Consider the following 21,032-nt stretch of genomic DNA (forward strand, 5'->3'; position numbering starts at 1 on the left):
GAACTTGGTTTTCGGATCCCTTTATGGCTGAATCAAGGGAGAAGCGAGAAACCAGAGGCCAGGAAGAACCTCCGAGAAGCAAAGGGTTTGGAAATCAATAAGCAGAAGGCAGGGGCACGTGGCAGAGTCCAGGAGGGCACCTGGGCAGAGCCTTCCTTCTGGACTTCCTGGGTCTTCTAAAGAGGGAGCCAGGTGATGGGAGGCGAGCGCCTGCAGCATGTGGGGAGCTGACCCTGAGACACGTGGCTCCCTTTAGGGTAAGGTGACAAGGGGCAGAGAATTCAGGCTTCTCACGCCTGCTCGCCCTCAGGATTAACGCAGGGCAGCTGGCAAACCCTCACCTTGGCGAGGCAGCCCCGCTGAAGCCTACTTCACCCTGCTTCACTCCTCCCAGTCTACAGGGACCTCACGTTTGCAGGGAACTTACCCTAAGCTGCACTTTGTATTTTTCCATGAGAGACTGTATCATGGAACAGGTCTCCTTGATTCAGGAAACGGAATGGCATTCCTGTTTTAAAGTCTGTAACCTGGCAGGCCACACAGGGAAAAGAGAAGATCTAGGACCTTAAAAATTAGGAGAAAAAGGCCTGCCCCAGGGAAAAAAAAAAAATTCTGAAAGTTGGAGATTCCAGCATAAGAACAGGTATCTACAGAGAGAACACATGTATTACTGAGAACAGAAGTTTGCTGTGGACCATTCCAGGTGATGAGCTGTCAGGAGTTAGTGGTTGTTTTCTGTTTTTCTTTTGGCCCCTGTAGGGTTGACATCTGTCATGCTGTTTTTATTTTATTCATTTTTGGCTGTGCCGCGCGGCACGTGGGATCTTAGTTCCCTGACCAGGGATTGAACCCGTGCCCCCTGCAGTGGAAGCGCGGAGTCCTAACCACTGGACCGCCAGGGAAGCCCCCTGTCATGCTGTTTTTGAATCCTGGTCAGGAACAGTCCTATCCAGAGATGTCAGCCAACGTATGGCTTTGAGGTATTCAAGTCTACAGAGATCGGAAAGGTTGAGATTTTTGTTCTAGAGATCAGTTACACTTGGGAAAGACCCACCAAGAGAAAGGAGGAAAGAAAATCTGGTATCTCCCCCAAAAACCCACAGAAGCTTTGGGAGTTCCCGCACCGTTTAGGGTGAACTTGGAGGTCGGGGAGCAGTGGCAGGACGGGTGCCAAGGTGAATGATGGATAGGAAGGATCCTAAAAATCCTGGCTTAGCCTTGTCTGCAGTCCCCCAGGAAGGCCAAAATCCGGTATTTCCAGCTCCTCTAGGGATAATTCCTCTCCTAAATGCATAACAACAAAGTTTCTTTACCTCCCCAGTACAAATAAAACCTGGGGTCACCTGGCAACACTTCACAGACCTGGTCGCAGCATCCACAGATGTGTAAATCCTGGAAATGTGGAAGCAGAGGCAGGGCCTGGGCCAAGAATGCGCCTCCCAAAGGCCCAGCTGACCAACCCAACCCCCACATATGAGTCAAGGTTTCCCCTGGTTCCCAGAACTTTCTAGGTAAGCTTGTTTTACCCCAGGTTCGGGCTCTCTCTGAAGTAACATTCCTACACCCCCTGTCCACGACATAAACCCCTTTCAGGGTGGCTGTCTTTTGAAGGCTCTCCATCCTTCCACTAGGTCTGCAGACGATCTCAATATCCACAACTGAAAAAAACAAGTCCCTTGGAACACGAGTTCTGACTGTCTCATGACAACAGGCTTTGTGATCTAATAAACTTGGGAAATGATGCCACAGCCCCTTGTGAAGATGCATGGCACGTCACAGCGCGTAAAAGACCCTGAGAAGTCATACACTCAAGAAAGGGGCTTCGACGTGTTGAATCCTGTGTTTCAGGAACACACGAGACCCCAGATTTCCCTCTCCTTGCCTCCTGCCCCAACATAACCCAGCATTAGTGGAACTAGCGTTCCATAGAGCACTGTTCAGATCGCTCCCGAACTTCTCACTTACATGTGCTAATGCCAAATTACAGAATGTCCAGGCTAAGGTCCGGGGGCAGGGGCGCTGGTGAGACAAGACCCCTGCAGAGCAGTTTCAAGCACCGGCTGAGGACGAGTCACACACTAAACTGAGCTCTGAGGGAGGCCGCTAGCCCTGGTGTAAATATCCTCGTGGATTCGGGGGCTGCTGTCGGTTGGCCCTGGTGGAGGCCCCCTAAGGATGAGAATGCAAGTGAGTTGGCTACAGGCACATCAGGTTCAGGACGGGAAAGAGCAGCTGCACCGAGCTGCACGGGGACAGAACATTAATATCCTTTTTTATTTTTTAAAGTTTGTTCTGATTATCTTTAGTTGCATAACAAACCACCCTCGAAATTCAGTAGCTTATTGATCCGGGCCACAAATCCACAATTTTGGGAGAGTTTGGCAGGGACAGATTGACTAGTCCGCACAGCACTAGCTGAGGTGGTTTGACTTGTGTAGTTCTAGCCTCTGCGTACCCCTAAAAACCCTCTGGTGGTAAGGCCCCAGCAGCATCTGGAAAGCTGCCTGCAGCCCCTGGGGCCCCAGTGGGATGGCAGTCTGTCCACGGAAATCCCAATGACCCCTGGCTCTTTATACTAAGAAGACCACACTGTAGGGACCAGTGGAAGTCGAACGCCCTGAGATTCCACAGTGATAACTTTCTCATAGAGGTCATCTGGATGGCTTTTCAGAGGGGACTGGGAACCAGGGTGGAGCCCACCTCTGATGCAGAAACACTTGGGACCAAAGGACCAGAATTGCCCCTCCAGGGCATCCCCCCCCCCCTCCGCCACCGCAAGAGACACTTCACACAGGAACTGAGTCACTTAAAACTGAGTTTTAAAAACAAATTCCAATGCATTTGCTAGGTCTCTCGCTCTCTCTCTGCATCTCTGTCTCTCTCCCCCCTGAGGCAAAGATCAGATTCTAAGTATGCTCTTTTTTTTTTATAGACTGGTGAAATCTCCCCCTACTTCCTTTAACTTCTAAGAATTTCCAGCTTTTCTTTCCCCACCAGACAGAATACAATGAACAACAGCGCAGAGCAGAGAAACACCCTGCACCCGCCTCTCACGGGAAGGGTCTCTGGTGGGAAAGGGAACAAGCAGGGACACTGGACCTTGTGAACACTCCCCATCATCACAGGACACAGGTGTGGGTCTCCAAGGTCGACTCCCACTCAGAAGAGAAGAGGGGTGGAAAGTAAGACTCACGTACCTCCACAGTTCTGGGTTTTTCAACCTTTCCTCTGTAGGACACATTAGCCGATGACTCAAGCCCATGTATGTGGGTGCCAGGGCTGAGCTGACACCTCCCACGAATCAGCTGTGCTCGTTAGGAAACCTGTTTATGCCCATTTGACTTCTTATGGGAATCACATCATGCAAATTACATATTATGTGAACTGATTTAATGTGGGTGCAAGAGGGTCATTCCTATGCGAATTAAGCTGGGCGCATTTATGAGTCTCATAACAACCGCATCAAAGTAGGTGTAGGTGTCGATCATAAAAGACGGAAAAACAACCCTCAGAAACTTACAAGGATTTTACACCCAGATTGCTTCAAGGTTTAGGTTTTCAATCTGTTTTAAAGAGACTGACACTGGGAATGTTAAACTACACACTGCAGGTGTTACTGATGCAAGAATGTTGCTGAAGATTTGAGAATTGATGTACATTTGTAAATTTTGAGTCAAAATAAAGTGTTTAGTATCTTTTCTTTTTCAGTGTCCCCTTTTGACCCACTTTTTTTTCTTTTGATGAGAACTAATCAATACTGATCACAACCGTCAGCTCGGAAGGCTGCACTTACTTCCGTCCTGAAGGGTGGGAAGCGAGCCTAGCACCCCGAATAGCACAGATGGAGGCATCAAGAATGAACTGACATGCTAACAGACACAACCCACTCAAACTGCTGCTGGTAAGTGCAGCCTTCCTGTCATCCCATCTGAATCAACCCCTCCATCCCACAACCCCCAACACTGAGAAAGGGATGCTAGTTCATACCCATCCTTTTTGTAAAACTCCAGCATCATGTTATCCGTGGCAACGCTGAGGGGCCGGCGGGCCTGCTCGGGCTGGCGCCGGTCGGCAGGGTCCATGTCTGGGGAGGGCATCGAGCTGTAGTTGGCATTGTGGTTCACGTGCACCGGACTCCCGTAATTGCCCGTGATGTTGAACTCTATCTCTGCGGGGAAGACAGAATGGGTGCACATGGTCTGTGGGTCAGCCATAGCCTTCCTGGGCAGGAGGGAGATAGCAGAGATGGCCACTTCTTTATGTGTCACCCCTGAAAATCTTGTCCCATGGTTCAGTGTTAGATCATCTATTGATATTAATTCATCTTAATATAATTCATCCTATTACCAGGTGAACACATATGATCACCTAGCGTGTAATACGATGGGCATTTAATAAAGCATTTTTCATCTGTGATTCACAAAACAAATTTAGCCAAATAGGAACAGATGGGTACTTTCTTTTTGAAAAAGGCAAAATAATCTATCTCAAACCTTATGTGTAAAAGTGAAATGCCAGAGCAGTCTAAATCATATCAGGAAAAAGAGCAATGCCCACTCTCAACACTGTTATTTGACACTACTGAAGAAGTGCTAGCCAATGCAATTAGTCAAGAAAAGAAAATAACAGGCAATATGATTATCTGTAGATGATGATGATGTCTTTCTGGAAAACCAAAGAGAAAAAGAAACTTTAAAGGATTAGAAATAGAAAGAGATCTAAGACTGTGGGCTCTCAAACGGATTCTAGTCTCATCCTTTCCCGGTCACAGCCTATTTATGTGCCATGACAATGAATGAGCACAGAACTTACAGAATTATGCCTTTAACTCCTACCTCCTATATTTCTTTATCCTGATTTCCTATCCTCACCCGACTGTGTCATCAATTGAACTCTTATTTCAGAGCTGTCACAGTCAAAACACATGAAGCCAAAAGACAATCAAACTTCTTTAATGTTAGATCAGCACTAAGTGATTACTTGTGATGAACAGAGCAGAGAATTATTAATATTATATCCCCACATGAGTTAAGAGTTTGTTGTTGCACAGCCAAAAGCATACCCTTAATATTTACTAAACATAAGGCACAGTACTTTTTAAAAAAGCTAACACTGAATTTAATGTAACAACTGCTGTCTCTTCAAAGCTGTCACCACTGCGAGTCATTCCCTTATCCAATGGTGCTTCCACGCTAAGAACATTTATGAAACTCCATCTTAGCGAGCTGTCTTGAGAGCTTCATTTTGAACGAGGTACAAAAAAAGAATCTTGTTGCCTCTGAGCCCCATCTTTACATGCCGAGGGCAACTCCAAGGACACAGCCTAGCGCAATGAACGGATGGCACCCAGGTGATCCCTAAGCCCGGAGTAAAAGTTCACGTTCATCTCCAAGCCACTCTCTCACTTTGTCCCAGCTTACCCTTCCCCCTCCCCGTGTCCTCAAGTCCACTCTCTAGTACTACCAAACGTAAAATAGATAGCTAGCGGCAAGCAGCCGCATAGCACAGGGAGATCAGCTTGGTGCTTTGTGACCACCCAGAGGGGTGGGATAGGGAGGGTGGGAGAGAGGGGGATGTAAGAGGGAGGAGATATGGGGATATATGTATACGTAGAGCTGACTGACTTTGTTATACAGCAGAAACTAACACACCATTGTAAAGCAATTATACTCCAATAAAGATGTTAAAAAAAATATATGGAAAGGAGGCATGACTATTGCCAAAAGAAAAAAGTTCATGTTCACCTCAAATCCAGGTTCATCCTCTGCATCTACAGAGCACAGCATCTCTTTTTCTGCTTCAGCATTTCATGACTGACAGATTTAAAGAAACTATGGTGTAGATGTTAGACCAATAAAATCTGAGGGCATGGTTAGCACAGCACCTTCAGGCCAGAATTTCCCTTGACCAGGGATGACAGTAAGAAGCTGCCATGACTCGACCCCATTCCTGAGTGGTGTATGTGTGTGTGTGCCCGCGCGTGTGTGTGTGCACATGTGTGCACGTGTGCTTGTGTGTAGGAGGATTAAAAACAAACCAATTATACACACACCTTTGGCCAGTGGTACTCAAAGGTTTCAGAGGTTCGGAACTCACAGCGACACTCCCATTTTCCACAGAAGCCCACTCCCACACCCGGATGCTGTCACGTACCCCCGGGGAAGAACCAGTCTGCGTGCTGGATGATGGGCTCGATGACCCCGACGATCTGCAGTGAGACTGTGGTCATCATCTCCGTGATGTTCCTGTGAGCACAGGACAGAGCGGGGCAGGGCGAGGTGAGCGGCCAAGGCAGGGAAGGGGCCCTGGACCAGAAGTCCGAGAGCAAGCATCCTCTCAGGAAGGACACTTCACCTTTCTGAACCTCTCTCCCTCTCTACGGAATGCAGATACCCCAGAAGTCCTCCCTACAGGAGACAAGCAAGTAACATACTCAAAATTGCCAAGCATGAGGCACCTTTCGGTGTGAGGTATGATTCTCATAACTGCCGGGTTCATCCTTTTCCCAGCTCTGTTCTCCCTTTTGAGACAGCCCTCTGTCCCACAGATGCTGGGATGTGTGCTGTTCACAGGGGGCCAGGAAGAGCCTGCCGTGCCTAGTGCTGACTCAGATGAGCTCAGAGAAGACCCTAACTGCAGGCCTAGCTCTGAGACTACCAACAGGAATGATCTGAAGATTGCCGGGTCTCCTCCTGAGTCTAAAGAAGGAGCAGGCCAAGACAGACATATGACCTGACACATACATGAGGCTGGTGGATATCCGGGGCCCTGGCCATCCTGCCCAGGCCCCAGCAGCATCCTGCCCCCAATGTGACCCACACACCCCTTCCTCCCTGGACTCACCCTTCCGCTTGTGGCCACAGCAAGTTGGGTCCTAATACAATTGCCATGTTACTGGGAGTCATCTTGTTGACATCTTGATATTCTGAGAGTTTGGATAAAAACTTGATCAAGTATCTGAAAGGAAGTGAGAAGGGCCAGGTTTAACAAGGGGTCAAAACCAGCCGTGGTCCCTCAGCATCGGGTGGAAACTTCTCTTACTGATAACAAGATTCATACATCCTACAATATAATCAGGACGTGTCATGCGTCAGGACACGAGAATGCTCCAAAAACAGACGGACTCAGCTCTCACTCAGCTGTCAACATTTGCTTCGATTAACCCTGGCCAGAAAAATTCTCCATCTTTCCTTTTGACCCACAGCACGATGACTGAAAGTCCTTCCTTCTTTTCAAACTGCTGTCACCTGTCATCCTCCCTGTGTGAAGAGGTGAGAAGCAGTTTGGTGGGGACATTTACATGCTAGGGGTGGCGTCCCCTGGGGTTAACCTCAGTGGGGCTCTGAGAGCCAATGAAGAAAAAGTTAAACCTAGACTTAGCATGTGGCCCAGCAATTCCACTCCTAGAGAAATATGTCCACACGCAAATGTGGACACAAATGTTCCCAGCAGCATTATTCATCACAGCCAAAAAGGGGAGACCAGCCACATGTCCATTAAGGGATGAACAGACGAATCAAATGCAGTCCATCCAGACAAGAGAATGCTATTCAGCCCTAATAAGGAATGAAATACTGACACATGCTACCACACGGATGAACCTCAGAAGCATGATGCCAAGTGAAAGAACCCAGACTTGGAGACCCCACGTTGAATGGTTCCATCTCTATGAAGTGCCCAGCACAGGCAAACAGACACAGAACGTAGATGAGTGTTTGCCGAGGACTGGCTGGGCAGAAACGGGGAATGACTGCTACTGGGCACAGAGTTTCTCTTTGGGGTGATGAAAATGTTCTAAAATAAGACAGTGGTGATAGCTGCACAGCTCTACAGATTTACGAAAAGCCACTCGGTTGTACGCTTTAAAAGGGCACAATGGTATATGAGTTGTATTTCAATAAAGCTATTATTTTTAAAAAAATCAGTAAGTGAGCTGTGCACAAATGAAGCATAAAAAGAGCCCTCACAGACCACACCAAACCTGCCGGGCCGCACGGAGGCCCCGGCCTCTGTTACACGGGCGGCGGGTCCAGTCCCATTCTGCCTGGACAACAGTGAAGTGGCTCCTTCAGGAATTGCTGACTTACCTACTGCCCACGGAGCAGAAGGACCACAGAGGCCCCTAAAGCTGCCAGTGGGCCACCTCTACCCACAGCCTCTCCCGCCATGTCATACCCTCCAAGAGGCCACACACGCCTGGACCAGGACGTGGGACCTGAGCTGAGTCAACCCGCAGGCTGGCCAGTGGCCTAGCAACACTTGAAGAGTCATACCCATCTGATTCTTGCTGTTGGGATTTTGATTTTCAATTTTGTATACGTAAATTGACCAATTTAAGCATTTTAAAGTGTATAACTCAGGAGCGTTAAATACTTTCATACTGTGATGCAACCATCGCCACTACCCATCTCCAGAATTTTCCATCACCTCAAACTAAAACCCTGCACCCATTAAATGACAGACCACCTGCTGCTTCACCCCCTCAAAGCCCCTGGCAACCACCATTCTACTTTCTGTCTCCATGAACTGACTACGCTATGTACCTCTTATGAGTAGAACTGTTCAGTATTTGTCCTTTTGTGTTTGGCTTCCCTCGGTTACCGTAAAGCCTTCAAGGTTCATCCATGCTGTAGCAAGAATTAGAATGTCCTTCCTTTTGAAGGCTGAGTATCGCATTGTATGTGTACTTTGTTTACGCATTTATCCATCACCGGACATTCGGGCTGTTCCCACCTCTTGGCTATTGTGAATCACGCTGCCATTGACATAGGTGTACAAAATCAAGTCCCTACTTTCAGAATCTTTTGGGAATACATCCAGAAGTGGAATTGCTGGGTCGTACAGGAACTCTATGTTTAAGTCATGGAAAGTCGCTCCTGGGGTTTTTAACAGGAAAACAGAAATCATCAGGCACATGGCAGCAGCAGCTGAAGCTGAAAATCTGCATCTGAGGAAGTACCCAGGAGAGGGGCAGGGCCAGGGGCAATGCTGGCACAGACAACGTGATGAGGAAGCAGGAAGTGAAATCCTGGTGGTAGCAAGAAAAGTAAGAGACAGACTCATGGGAAATTGCTGCTGAAAGGTGGAAACCACAGAATATTCTCCCAGCCTCTTCGTCCTGCAGCCTAGCTCCAAGACACACCTGCCAAGTCCAGCTCAGGGTCTGGTCAGCTTCTTCGCAGTGTCCACGGGCACCCATCTTTACAATAAACCCCCGATATCTGGAAACAGCCTGTATTCATCTTTGCTCCTTGCAAATCAAAGAACTTAACTGCATTAGCCAACAGCTGGCCAGGTAGCCTGCAAAGTCTCACAGTCCCTTTTAGTCTGTTTCCTCATGTGCAAAACGGTAATTCACAGCCTCCCAGGGCTGCCTGAGGTTGAAAAGAGACCCTGCATGTTAACCATGCTTTGGACACCATATAACACCATGCCTGCCAGTGACCATGCCTTTTGGCCCGGAAACACGTGTCTGAGGCTTAAATAACCTTGACCCAGTGTCTCCAGGGTCCACTCACCGGATGTTGTTGTAATTGGCCTTGGGCAATTTCTCACAAGCATTCCACAGAGCCTGGAGCCTCGTGTCCTGCTCCTGGATGCTGGGAAATTAACAGGAAAAGCCATTGGTTGAGCACGAATCGATGAAGTCCCACCAGGATTCATATTCACCAGCCATCGAAATATTTGAGAAAAAGTAACGAGCCGTTGTTAGTGATCGTATCCGTAAACTATTATCATTCATATGTTTGTTTCTTATTATTTCCCCCTCTAAGGTCTCTTTCTGTCTTGCCTGGGCTATTTGAACAAAACTTCCCCTACACAGGTCACACGGCCCAGGTGAATGGGTGCCGGGGCAGCAGGTGAGGGAGGAGGGCAGAGGCCAGACACCCGGCCTCTGGAGTGGGCGGGGCCGTGGTGTCATCAGGAGGGCGATTCTGTCACAGCAACAGGACACCAGAAACAGGTCAACCCCACTTTCACACCACGGTGGCAGCTGACTGGCCTGTTCCACGGGTATTAGTTAATGCACATTAAGTGTCTTGTCATCTGACACATAATAGATGCTCAATAAACACCTTCTGAACAAGTAAATTACATGAACTCATACAGACATAAGGACATCTGACCCTTGAAGACATAACTCAGAGATGGATAATTTCCATGACCAAAGGATTCTCTACTCTACAAAAAGATTTGCTCTAAAGGTTTCTTTATTGATAAACCCTGTAAGGATTAAAAGAAACTACTTACAGGACTATATTTTTTAATTTACTTTTCATGAAAACCTACATCAAGGCTGACACTGTTAGGAAGGCCTTATGTTCAAAGAACGTTTTCTCGAGAAAAACTAAAAAGCAAATGCCAACAGGGAGGCTCAGCTCTGACCCCTTGACCCGGGGCCCAAGGCAGGGCAGTGGCCATCGCTGGGTCCCCAGAAGTCCTCCCTCCCATCCTGACCCAGGCAAGAAAATCTCCCTTTTCCACTCCTCAGCCCTTGAAAGGGCAGATTCTGCCAAGACCTTCCCTTCAATAAAAATCAGCACCCACATACTGAGGGCTGGGAATCAGGATGCAATCAGAGGAGACAGTTGCCTCCCCCGCCCTGCCCCACCAGCCCAGCTCACAACCTAACCAGCTACACAAACACAGCCTCGAACCTGCAGATCAGTTCTCCGCAGAGAAAGAACACAGGGGATGGGACGGATCCTGACTGCCAGCTGCTTGACGTCTGGGTGCCAGGAAGACGGGCCCAAAGAGTCCGAAGGAGCCCACCAGGCAAAGGTTTCGGGGGAACAGTCGTGTGGGAGGGGATGGCCGGCACGAAGAGGGAGAAAGCCTGGGAGTGACGGGAGCCTCGGGCCTTCCTGCCGCCTCTGGTAGGCCTGGCTCAGCCTCTGGGCTGCTCCGTGCTTCCTGCATGGAAACGCTCAGCACACGTGACCAGCCAAGTCCCAGGCCACCTCGCCTGGCAGATCCCTCACTACTGCTCCTGCTGTCTCCCGCCAGTCCCCGCCCCAACTCCTGGATGGCCCAGCCAGAGGCAGAGCTTCCCTGAAGGCCAATCCCCCGTTAGGGTGAGTGTGGCTCTCTGGTGAGATTCAGCTTCACCAAAGGTCAATGGTTATCAACCCAGTAGCCTTGGGAGCTTTGAAACAAAGAGAATTAAACCAGAATCTCTGAAAAGGAGGTCCAGGCATTGAACCTAGGTATCCTTTAAAGCTTCGCAGGAGACTGACGCACACAGAGGGTTGACGGTGGCTGTCCTGGGCAAAATTACCTTCGTTAGAGACTGTGGCCTCGGGGTGGCCGCCACCACCATACCCAGAATCTTCACACACAACATGCGTCTCCTCCGGGGGCAGAAAGAAGCCTTTGCTTTCCCTTGGTTCAAAGACCTGAGCTCTTCGAGGCATCTGCTCACCCCTATTTCCTAATGGAGCCCAGCTTTGTAAATCATCGGGAACGGTCTCTCTCTGATCCCGAAGCACCCGGCTGCCCTCTCCTCCTCCAGCTTGGCGTCATCAAGACCACCCACACATTCAGCAAATAAAAGGGGCAGTGTCCATCAAAAGATACGTCCTCACTCATCCTCATGCCCAGGACCCCCGTGTCATTCTAGAGAGGCGTGGAGTGCCGTTAAGCACGTGGGCTCTGGAGCCGGACTCCTTGGACTCAAATCCTCGTCCTGTCACTTATCAGACGGCAAGTAACCTGCCACGAACACCTGCTCTGTGACTCGACTGCCTTATCTATAAAATAGGGAAGAGAGCACAACCCCCTTCATAGGGTTGTTGTGAAAATCAGATGAGTTAAAAACATATAATGAGCTTAGAACGATGACAAGCCTCTAATAGACACTCAACAAATGGCATCACCTGTGATTATTAGTATCATCGTGGACTCTAAAACTCACTTTCCACCATGAGATGTAGGAATACCAGGCAGTCAGCCAGCCTTTTAAAATGCATCATCTCTATTCTACCTTGGATAAAAAACCAGAGGTGTGCACGGTAACCGGAGCGAACTTTTTCTAACTGCACACGCCAGCCTGGCTTCACTTCCAGGTCAGCTGGGTTCTCTTGCAGCCCCAGTTCTTACGGAAGCACATATGCACTCCAGCATCCTGTTGGAACAGCTCAGCTGGCTGCTTTTCACTACTAAACCCCATGATTAGAGACCCCCAGAAGTCATCCTTTCATGGGCACCGAGCTCAGTCCTCCCATGAAATGCTCCTCTCCCTCCTGTATCTTTTTCTCCTGGACCATCTCCACCCTCGTCTCTCCCAGCCTCTCTCTGGTGCCCATTCTCCTGTGTCCTCCCTAGCCGTGTCCATTTACTCAGTAAAAACTGATTCCTCCAAACAGTAGCATGTACTAAAGTCAGCTCTTACTTAGGGCCGAAGAAAATACATAATACAATCCTAATCACGAATCAAGTGAGGAAGGAAGCAAGGAATCCCATGCTTCGGCGCTACACAGGTGACATGGCTGGGGCGCCACCTGCTGAGCACCAGCCCCCACCCCGATCTCCATACCCCCATTTTCCCGATGCACGACCAGGGTCTGGGCCTCGTTCCTGCCACCTCCCTGCTGAGGCCCCCCACTCCAGGCCCACCTTCAGGAAAGTGCGGATGGTGTCCACTGCCCGGACATTGTATTTTGATGTTAGTTATTCGTTAGTTGTTGTTAATATTTTTTACCTATTACAGATGAGGGTAAAGACCCCTGTCACCACTCCCTTGTCCTGCTCTATTCTCTGGAAGGAGTCATCCCCACCCGCCAGTGTGAGCCTTTCCAGAACCTTCTTTTATGTAGTTACACATTTATAGAGGCACTCCTAAAACTGTATCGTTTTGAGTGTGTTTTTTGTATTTCTTCTTTTTAAAACAACAGACTATCCTGTGGGTCCCTGTTAACTTTAGTTCACTCAAAATTAAATCTTCGTACCTCTACACGTGAGCAGGAATAGCTCTACCCGTTTTTCGAAGTGCTGCCGCGCATGTGAGAGTGTAGCTATACCGTATTTTGTTCGGTCATTCCCTTCTGCTATTCAAGGTGACCGCACGACCAACACCCTGGTACACACCTCTCCAGGCACACGTACAAGCCTTTCCCCGTGACACATACCAAGAGAGGGATTCGCTGGATCCCAGGTGGCATGCTTTCACAATTTCAATAAAGACTCCCAAATAAACCACAACCCAGAAGACACCCCGAAACGTGCTGTACTCACTTGGAAGCCTGAATCCACTCATCATAGAGCTCAAAAGTCATCAGAGGTTCTGGCAGCTCCCGGAGGTAAGATTTCAAAGCTCCTGGACATGAACACCATACGGTCCGTGAGCCACTGGGACACGGCAGAGACACATGCTACCGGCCAGCGCCATCATGGGGGCCACGTCTCGGCACGGTTCCCCGACCCATGTGACAAGGTCACACAGTGGCTGCCGCGTGACCGGATCCGAGGCTCTGGTGGGGCCGTGGGCCCTGGGCTGGTGATCACACTGGCCTCCCCCCTCATGTTTCCCACCCTCGCCCCTTCCCCTGGCACGTGGGGGATGGGAAGGCCTCCCTTCAAGGGCCACAGCCACCAGGGCTCAAGCGGGGTCCTGAGTGGACATGCCTGGAGCATGCTGGGAAGCCCGTGGCTCGAGTGGCCCCGACACGTGGCCGCACACCCTCCACGCCCACCCCTTCCCCGGAGCCCCCCCAGTTGCGAGGCCCACCTGCAATGGCGTGGGGATCTGCCGAGCACTCCTGCACATCCACCACGCAGCAGTCCAGGGCAGCCTTCAGCTTCTTCAGCTTGGAGGCAGATGGGGCTACTCGGAAGAGGCCCTGCCGACAGGACAGGGGGTCACAGGACAGCCTGAACCTCCAAGGCACAAAAGCAAAACGGACAGGCAGGGATTTCCCTGGTGGCCCAGCGGTTAGGAATCTGCCTGCCAATGCAGGGGACACGGGTTCGAGCCCTGGTCCGGGAGGATCCCACATGCCGCAGAGCAGCTAAGCCCGTGCGCCACAACTACTGAGCCTGCGCTCTACAGCCTGCGATCCACAACTACTGAGCCCATGAGCCACAACTACTGAAGCCCACGCGCCTAGAGCCCGTGCCCCGCAACAGAGAGAAGCCATCACAATGAGAAGCCCATGCACCACAACAAAGAGTAGCCCCCGCTCAACACAAGTAGAGAAAGCCCACGCACAGCAACAAAGACCCAACACAGCCAACTAATAAAAAATAAATAAATAAATTTAATTAATTAATTAAAAACCTGACAGGCAGTCTACCCACCCCGTTCCTCCATGATCAACTAGGTGCATCCTTCTCGTCACCGTTTATCAATATTGGAGTGGCAGGACCCAAGCCTCGCCCACAGCTGTGTCCCCAGCGCCTAGTACAGGGTGACCCAGCGTTCTGGTTCAGTACGCATTTGTTGGATAAATGAACCCTGGGCACTTTGACTTCCTGTTCTTGTGTATTTAAGATACATTTTGGAAAAACAAAAACACTAATTTGAAAAGATACATGCACCCCCATGTCCACAGCAGCATTCTTTACAATTGCCAAGATAGGGAAGCAAACTAAGTGTCCATCAACAGATGAACGGATAAAGAAGATGCGGTGTATATATACAAAGGAATATTACTCAGCTGTAAAAAGGAATGAAACTGTGTCATTTGCAGCAACATAGATGGACTTGGAGGGTATTATGCTAAGTGAAATAAGTCAGACAGAGAAAGACAAATACTGTATGATATCACTTATATGTGGGATCTAAAAAATACAACAAACTAGTGAAGATAACAAAAAAGAAGCAGACTCAACACATACAGAGAACAAACTAGTAGTTACTAATGGGGAGGGCCAATATAGGCGTAGAGGATTGAGAGGTACAAGCTATTAGGTATAAAATAAGCTACAAGGATATACTGTACAACACAGGGCATACCGCCCATATTTTATAAAGACTATAAATAGAGTATAACCTTTAAAAGTTGTGAATCACTATATTGTATACATGTAATTTATATAATACTGTACAGCAACTATACTTCAATTTAAAAAAAAGAATATATTTTGGAGAAAACTTTGACTGAGACCTGGTCAGAGCTGGAGGTCTAGGAGGTGGATGCATGCACAAAGGTCCACAGTGTGTGTGTGCACCTGTGTCTCTGTGTGTGTCCGTGTCTTTGTGTCTGTGTCTTTGTGTGTGTGTCTGTGTCTTTGTGTGTGTGTGTCTGTGTCTTTGTGTGTGTCTGTGTGTGTCTGTGTCTTTGTGTGTGTCTGTGTCTTTGTGTGTCTGCGTCTGTGTGTCTGTGTCTTTGTGTGTATGTGTGTCTGCGTCTTTGTGTGTGTCTGTTTCTTTGTGGCTGTGTCTCTGTGTGTGCCTGTGTCTTTGTGTGTCCGTGTCTTTGTGTCTGTGTGTCTTTGTGTGTGTGTCTGTTTGTGTCTGTGTCTGTGTGTCTGTGCCTTTGTGTGTGTGTCTGTTTCTTTGTGGCTGTGTCTGTGTGTGTGCCTGTGTCTTTGTGTGTCCGTGTCTTTGTGTCTGTGTGTGTGTCTTTGTGTGTGTGTCTGTTTCTTTGTGTCTGTGTCTGTGTGTATGTGTGTCTGTGCCTTTGTGTGTCTGTTTCTTTGTGTCTTTGTGTGTGTGTGTGTCTCTGTGTCTGTGTCTTTGCGTGTGTGTCCGTGTCTTTGTGTCTGTCTTTGTGTGTGTATATGTCTTTGTGTCTGCGTATCTCAGGAGGCACAGGGCTACACCTTGAGGAACTCATCAAGGCCATGCCCTCAGGGGATGGGCAGACTGGGGGTGGTTACGAGGGAGCAACGCCTCTGCCTCCTGCAGCCCCTTCATGTTTTATTCTTAAAGTTACTTTCGAGTCATTGTCACCTCTTCCACGTGAACCGCTGCAAAAGTGAGCTACTGCCGTATAAAGGGAGAAGGAAGCCAGGGGCGTGTGGAAGGGGAGACACGAGCAGGTCAGAGTTGGAGGGGAGCCCCCAAGTCACAGGGAAGGTAGACGCGGGTGGAAGACCCATTGGTTTGTTTCACCTGCTCAGCTCCTTGAATTCTATGATGCAGCCCAGACACTGAGACGCTGGCAGGATCCCCCTTTCTCCTTTAACTGTTTATGGCCACTCAGATTTCCAAGTTCCTTCAGAAGAAAACATGCCTCATCCGGAACACTGAGTTCTCTGCCTGCTAAGACTGCTAGCCCCCTTCTCAGGATAGGGTATGTCAGATAAATCGATGTCCAAAGCTCTATGGCACCCCCGTGAGGAAGCCTCATGAGCACGTTTGGACCAGTGCATACGTAAGGCTGCTACAGCCCCAAAGCAGGCTGCACATGCATCGAAGGAGCGGGCGAGACCCTCGTCAAGCCACGCCACGGCCCTGGGGGGAGAGCAACCACACCCGGTGATGGACGGAGTCAAAGCGAAGGGGGCAGAGTTTTCAGAGAGAAGCTTTTAGATTTCTGACCGTGTCACGGCTGCTTCATGCAGTGACAAACACCGGGCTGCAGGGTGGGAGGGTTGTTAAAGTAGCTTGTGAGTCCAGTCTCGGGGGCGTGAGAGGAAAATCTGCATGGAAATGTTGAGGACATGGCAGAAAACTCAGGAGTGGAGCCCACAGGAGGACGAGAACCCTGAGTCCTCACTAAGGTCAGGCGAGGCTCTCAGAGAGGGTGATGGCACCACAGCAGAGATCAGAGTGAGCAGAGGGCAGGGTCGGGTGGTGCAGATTCCCCCCGCTGCTGCCCCGATGTTGCTGGCAGGGGCGGGGGGGGACCCAGGACTCCAGGGAAGAGCTGGTTTCAAGGACGACTATGTTAGCACTTCACAGGCAGTGATGGCCAAGGCGGCTGAACTAAGTCATGGGAAGTAGCAGTGGGGATCCCTGGGGACCACTGAGCGCAGCTTCAGCCCAGTCGTGGGGGCAGAAGGGACCAAAAAAAGAAGAGGAGTGAGTGAGTGAGTGGTGGTGAGGATGCAGGAGCAACAGACGATGAGAGCTACTTTAAGAAACTGAGTAGCACGAGCCACTACGGAGAACAGGATGGAGGTTCCTTAAAAAACTCAAAATAGAGTTGCCATATGATCCAGCAATGCCAGTCCTGGGCACATATCCAGAGAAAACTCTAACTAACAAAGATACATGACCCGCTATGTTCATAGCACCACTATTCACAACAGCCAAGACATGGAAGCAACCTAAATGTCCATCAACAGATGCATGGACAAAGAAGATGTGGTACATATATACAATGGAATATTACTCAGCCATAAAAAAAGAATGAAACAATGCCATTCGCAGCAACATGGATGGTCCTAGAGATTATCCTACTAAGTGAAGTAAGTCAGACAGAGAAAGACAAATATCACAGGATATCACTTATATGTGGAATCTAAAAAAATGATACAAATGAACTTATTTACAAAACAGAAACAGACTCACAGACTTAGAAAACAAACTTATGGCTACCAAAGAGGAACGGGGGTGGGGGAGGGATAAACTAGGAGTTGGGGATTAGCAGATACAAACTACAATACATAAAAGAGATAAACAACAAGGTCTGCCGTATAGCACAGGGGATTATATTCAATACCCTGCAGTAAATCACAATGGAAAGGAATATGAAAAATATATATGTATAACTGAACTTTGCTGTACACTTGAAACTAACACAACATGGTATAAATCAATAATACTTCAATAAAAAATAAGTAAAATAAAAAATTAAAAAAAAGAAATTGGGTAGCATAAAACACAAAACCAAAGTGCAAGGGAAGGAATATGAGGCTGTGGTTGGATTGAGAGAAGAGATTTTTCTAGGCCTGGGGCAACCTGAGCCTGCTTGTTATTAAAGAAGAGCTGAAGCAAAGCTGGAGGGTGGGGCGGACAACGCAAGCGAGAGTGAGGCCTGGTGAGAGGCGGAAAAGTCCGGAAATAGCAGGTGGGAGAGTCAGGAGACAACACGGGAGAAGTTGGAGGACCTGATCTTCCAGGCCCTGTTCACATTGAGTCGGCAATGTGAAGGCAGCAATAAGTTCTTTTCACTTTTTTATAGAATAATACTGCACAGTTACATTTAGAAACATTCCTTATCTTTCAGAGACACACACACTGAAGTCCTGCAGACGCAATGACAGAATGTCTGGGATAGGCTTCAGAACGTCCAGCCAGGGGCTGGGGCGGAAGGTGAAGCCAGAGATGGACCTGACTGACCATAAGGCAGACGATGAGGTGCAGTATCTTCTCTTGTCTTTCAGTTTTTCCATAATTATAAACAAATGATGGGGAAAGAATAAGCCAAGGTCACCTCCCTCCATGAAACCATCCCTCAGGGGCTGAAGAGACCTTATCATCTTTTCACTGGTAATATACATGAAAATGCCTGGCACTTAAAATGCGGTTAAAAAACTCATTTATTCCCATCCCTTCCTAATAGCTGAATCTAAAACACACCTGGCTTACAGGGGGCAGCAGACATACAGCTTCATCGTTCGTCAGCTTCCTCCCCTTCTGCCCACTCCCTCTCTGCCCGCCCCCCCCGGACCTAGTGATACTTAAGAGTGCTTATTGACTGTTTTGAATGAATCAGGTTTATGTGACAGATGCTAGACTCCTCTCCCCTCATAAATTCATAAGCCCCCATCTCACTCTTTTATATTTTGCTCAGTAATAAATGCCCTAAATAAATATTGATTGGCTGACCAGATTAAATGAAGATGGAGTAATGATTTTTAAATTGCCTGTATAAGAAGCCAAAGATGAGGTCTATCTCCCAGGAAAACATTTACACAACAAGAAAAACAAAAGTCACCAACGTCTCTTTACATGTGGCTCACATGAAATGCTAATGTCTGTATCAATCATATTTTCAGGATCTCTATAAAAAGGTTATGATCAAAAATGTTAAAAGGTCTATTTTTTCAATTAGAGAAAGAGGAGGTGGAGGATCAGAGGGGGAAGGAAGGGGAGGGGGAGGAGGAGGGGAGGGGAGGAGGGGAGGGGAGGAGGGGGATGGGGAGGAGGGGGATGGGGGGAGGGGAGGAGGGGGAGGGGAGGAGGGGAGGAGGGGGGGGAGGAGGGGAGGAGGGGGAGGGGGAGGAGGGGGAAGGGGAGGAGGGGAGGAGGGGGAGGGGAGGAGGGGGGGGGGAGGGGGAGGGGGAGGAGGGGGAGGGGGAGGAGGGGGAGGGGGAGGGGGAGGAGGGGGGGAGGGGGAGGAGGGGGGAGGGGGAGGAGGGGGGGAGGGGGAGGGGGAGGGGGAGGGGGAGGAAAATGCCCCAACCAGGTTAAAAATGCAGAAAGAAGGGCCAGAGCAGGGCTGTGAGATCCTCAGGGCCAGTGGTATCATTTCCCGCAATCCACCACTGTCCCCGGAGAGCGAAGGCTCATGAGAGAAAGCAGGGCCGGTTTGAGGAAGGGCAGCTGTACCGCGTCTTCATGGGTTTGGGTTTGTGGGGTTGGGCGAGGACGGTAACAGAGAAGGAGACCCCAGAGGCTCCATCTCGCGGACGAGGAGACCTGCTCAAGGCAGAGCTCGGCTGTGCCCAGACCCACCTCCTCCTGCATCCCACACTCCAGCAGCATCGTCACACACGCCTCGATGGGGAAGGCAATCTCCCGGCCGCTGATAAGGAGGTGCTCCTCCAGGGGCTTCCCGAAGGAAGGTTTCTCCACCCAGGCCTCTGTCGGGGGGAGCGGAGCAAGAGAGGGGTCAGTGAAAGGGGTCAGTGGAGGTCACCCATGTGGGCATCTTCCCTTCCTCTGCTCACACAGATTCTCCTAAGTCTACCAAAGACACGGAGCCCAGCTGAGTCTCCATTCTTGGGGTTTTGGGGGATGATGGGGGGAGTGGGTGGAATGGAAGGCCAGCCCATGTGAGCAGAGCCGGTGGGCTTCCTGTCACCCACGCACCTCCATGCAGGCCCATGCACACCCGACTCATCCCCGTGGGGCAGTGTGTGTGAGTGTGCTTGGCTTCACTGCCGCTGGGGCAAGGCACCTGCTAGGGGAGGTCCTGGGGCTCATCTAAACGTGGCACTGCTCGGGACGCAGCAGGTGAGCCAAGCACAGGGCACCAGGCTTCTCTGGGAAGCAGGCTCCCCAGCCTCCCCGGTCCAGGCAAGGTCTGCACTCACCCTGCTGTGCTTTTATCTGAGGCAACACGGCCTGCAGGAGCGTCAGTGACTTCCTGTGGTACTCGGCCTGCACTTCTATGAGCTGAGGAAACACAAGAGTGAGCATTACCCTTTGCTGAAGGGTGGGGAGCACAGGCTGCCGCGCCACTGGGGTGCCCTGCTCTCTCCTCCATCCACCCGCGATGATGGGCATGTGTCTCCTTAGCCTCTGCGGCAGGGAAGTGACCACACATGGAAGTCTGGAAAGCAGCGGAATCGGGGAGTAAGACAGGACACCCCAGGGCTGAGCCTGCCCTCACCATCGCCCCACCTAGCGAGCACCCCGCCCCCAGTTCTCCCGGCAAAAGGCACCGAAGAGGTGCAACAATGAAAGACTATAAATGGAGAACACATTCAGAAATCCGTGTGCCTATGAGATGGCGCTAAATGCCATGAGCCTCTATATATCTTGATTTCTGCCAGAACAGTTCAAGATATAACTGGTCGGAAAACACGTGCTTGCTCCACAATCCTCTTCAAGTGTCTTGGGAGGTAAAATTGCTTTGGTTATCGTGATGCAGGCCAAAGAGCAAAGTCCTTCAAGATGTTCTACTTTGCCCATCTCACTACTAAAAAAGCTGCTGAAATGGTGATAAGAGCAGAGGAAAACCTGTGAACAACAGTCACTTCATTTATTTTCTGAATCTCTACCTCCTCCTCCTCCAAAAAAAATTGCGCATGTGTGAGGGAAAAGGTGGGAGTCACTCTGCTGAGAAGTCTGGTGTGAAAAGTAGCTACTGTCATCCCCAAGGAAGACGAAAAGGGAATTTAAAAAAAATCAGAATGCTGCAATAAATGGTACCCAAATGGCAATCAGGCAAGCTAATAATGCTTGGAATGTCAAC

General features: G+C 49.6%; 1 protein-coding gene across 1 annotated transcript in view; it reads right to left on the minus strand.

The window, feature by feature from the left end:
* The window catches only part of ARHGAP44 (Rho GTPase activating protein 44), a 139,962-nt gene that overhangs the window by 12,570 nt on the left and 106,360 nt on the right, over positions 1 to 21,032 (minus strand). Inside the window, exons 8-15 of the mRNA XM_089900137.1 lie at positions 20,149 to 20,230; positions 19,568 to 19,695; positions 13,727 to 13,838; positions 13,234 to 13,315; positions 9,519 to 9,599; positions 6,844 to 6,957; positions 6,154 to 6,245; positions 3,988 to 4,168 (exon numbers count right to left, since the gene is read on the minus strand). Of these exons, the coding sequence (XP_089756263.1) occupies positions 3,988 to 4,168; positions 6,154 to 6,245; positions 6,844 to 6,957; positions 9,519 to 9,599; positions 13,234 to 13,315; positions 13,727 to 13,838; positions 19,568 to 19,695; positions 20,149 to 20,230 (872 nt within the window). The remainder of the gene's footprint in view (positions 1 to 3,987; positions 4,169 to 6,153; positions 6,246 to 6,843; positions 6,958 to 9,518; positions 9,600 to 13,233; positions 13,316 to 13,726; positions 13,839 to 19,567; positions 19,696 to 20,148; positions 20,231 to 21,032) is intronic.

The sequence above is a fragment of the Delphinapterus leucas genome, chromosome 19, assembly GCF_059928025.1.
Source record: "Delphinapterus leucas isolate spDelLeu-1000000601 "Yukka" chromosome 19, BTC_Dleu_Yukka2, whole genome shotgun sequence".
Taxonomy (NCBI): Eukaryota; Metazoa; Chordata; class Mammalia; order Artiodactyla; family Monodontidae; genus Delphinapterus; species Delphinapterus leucas.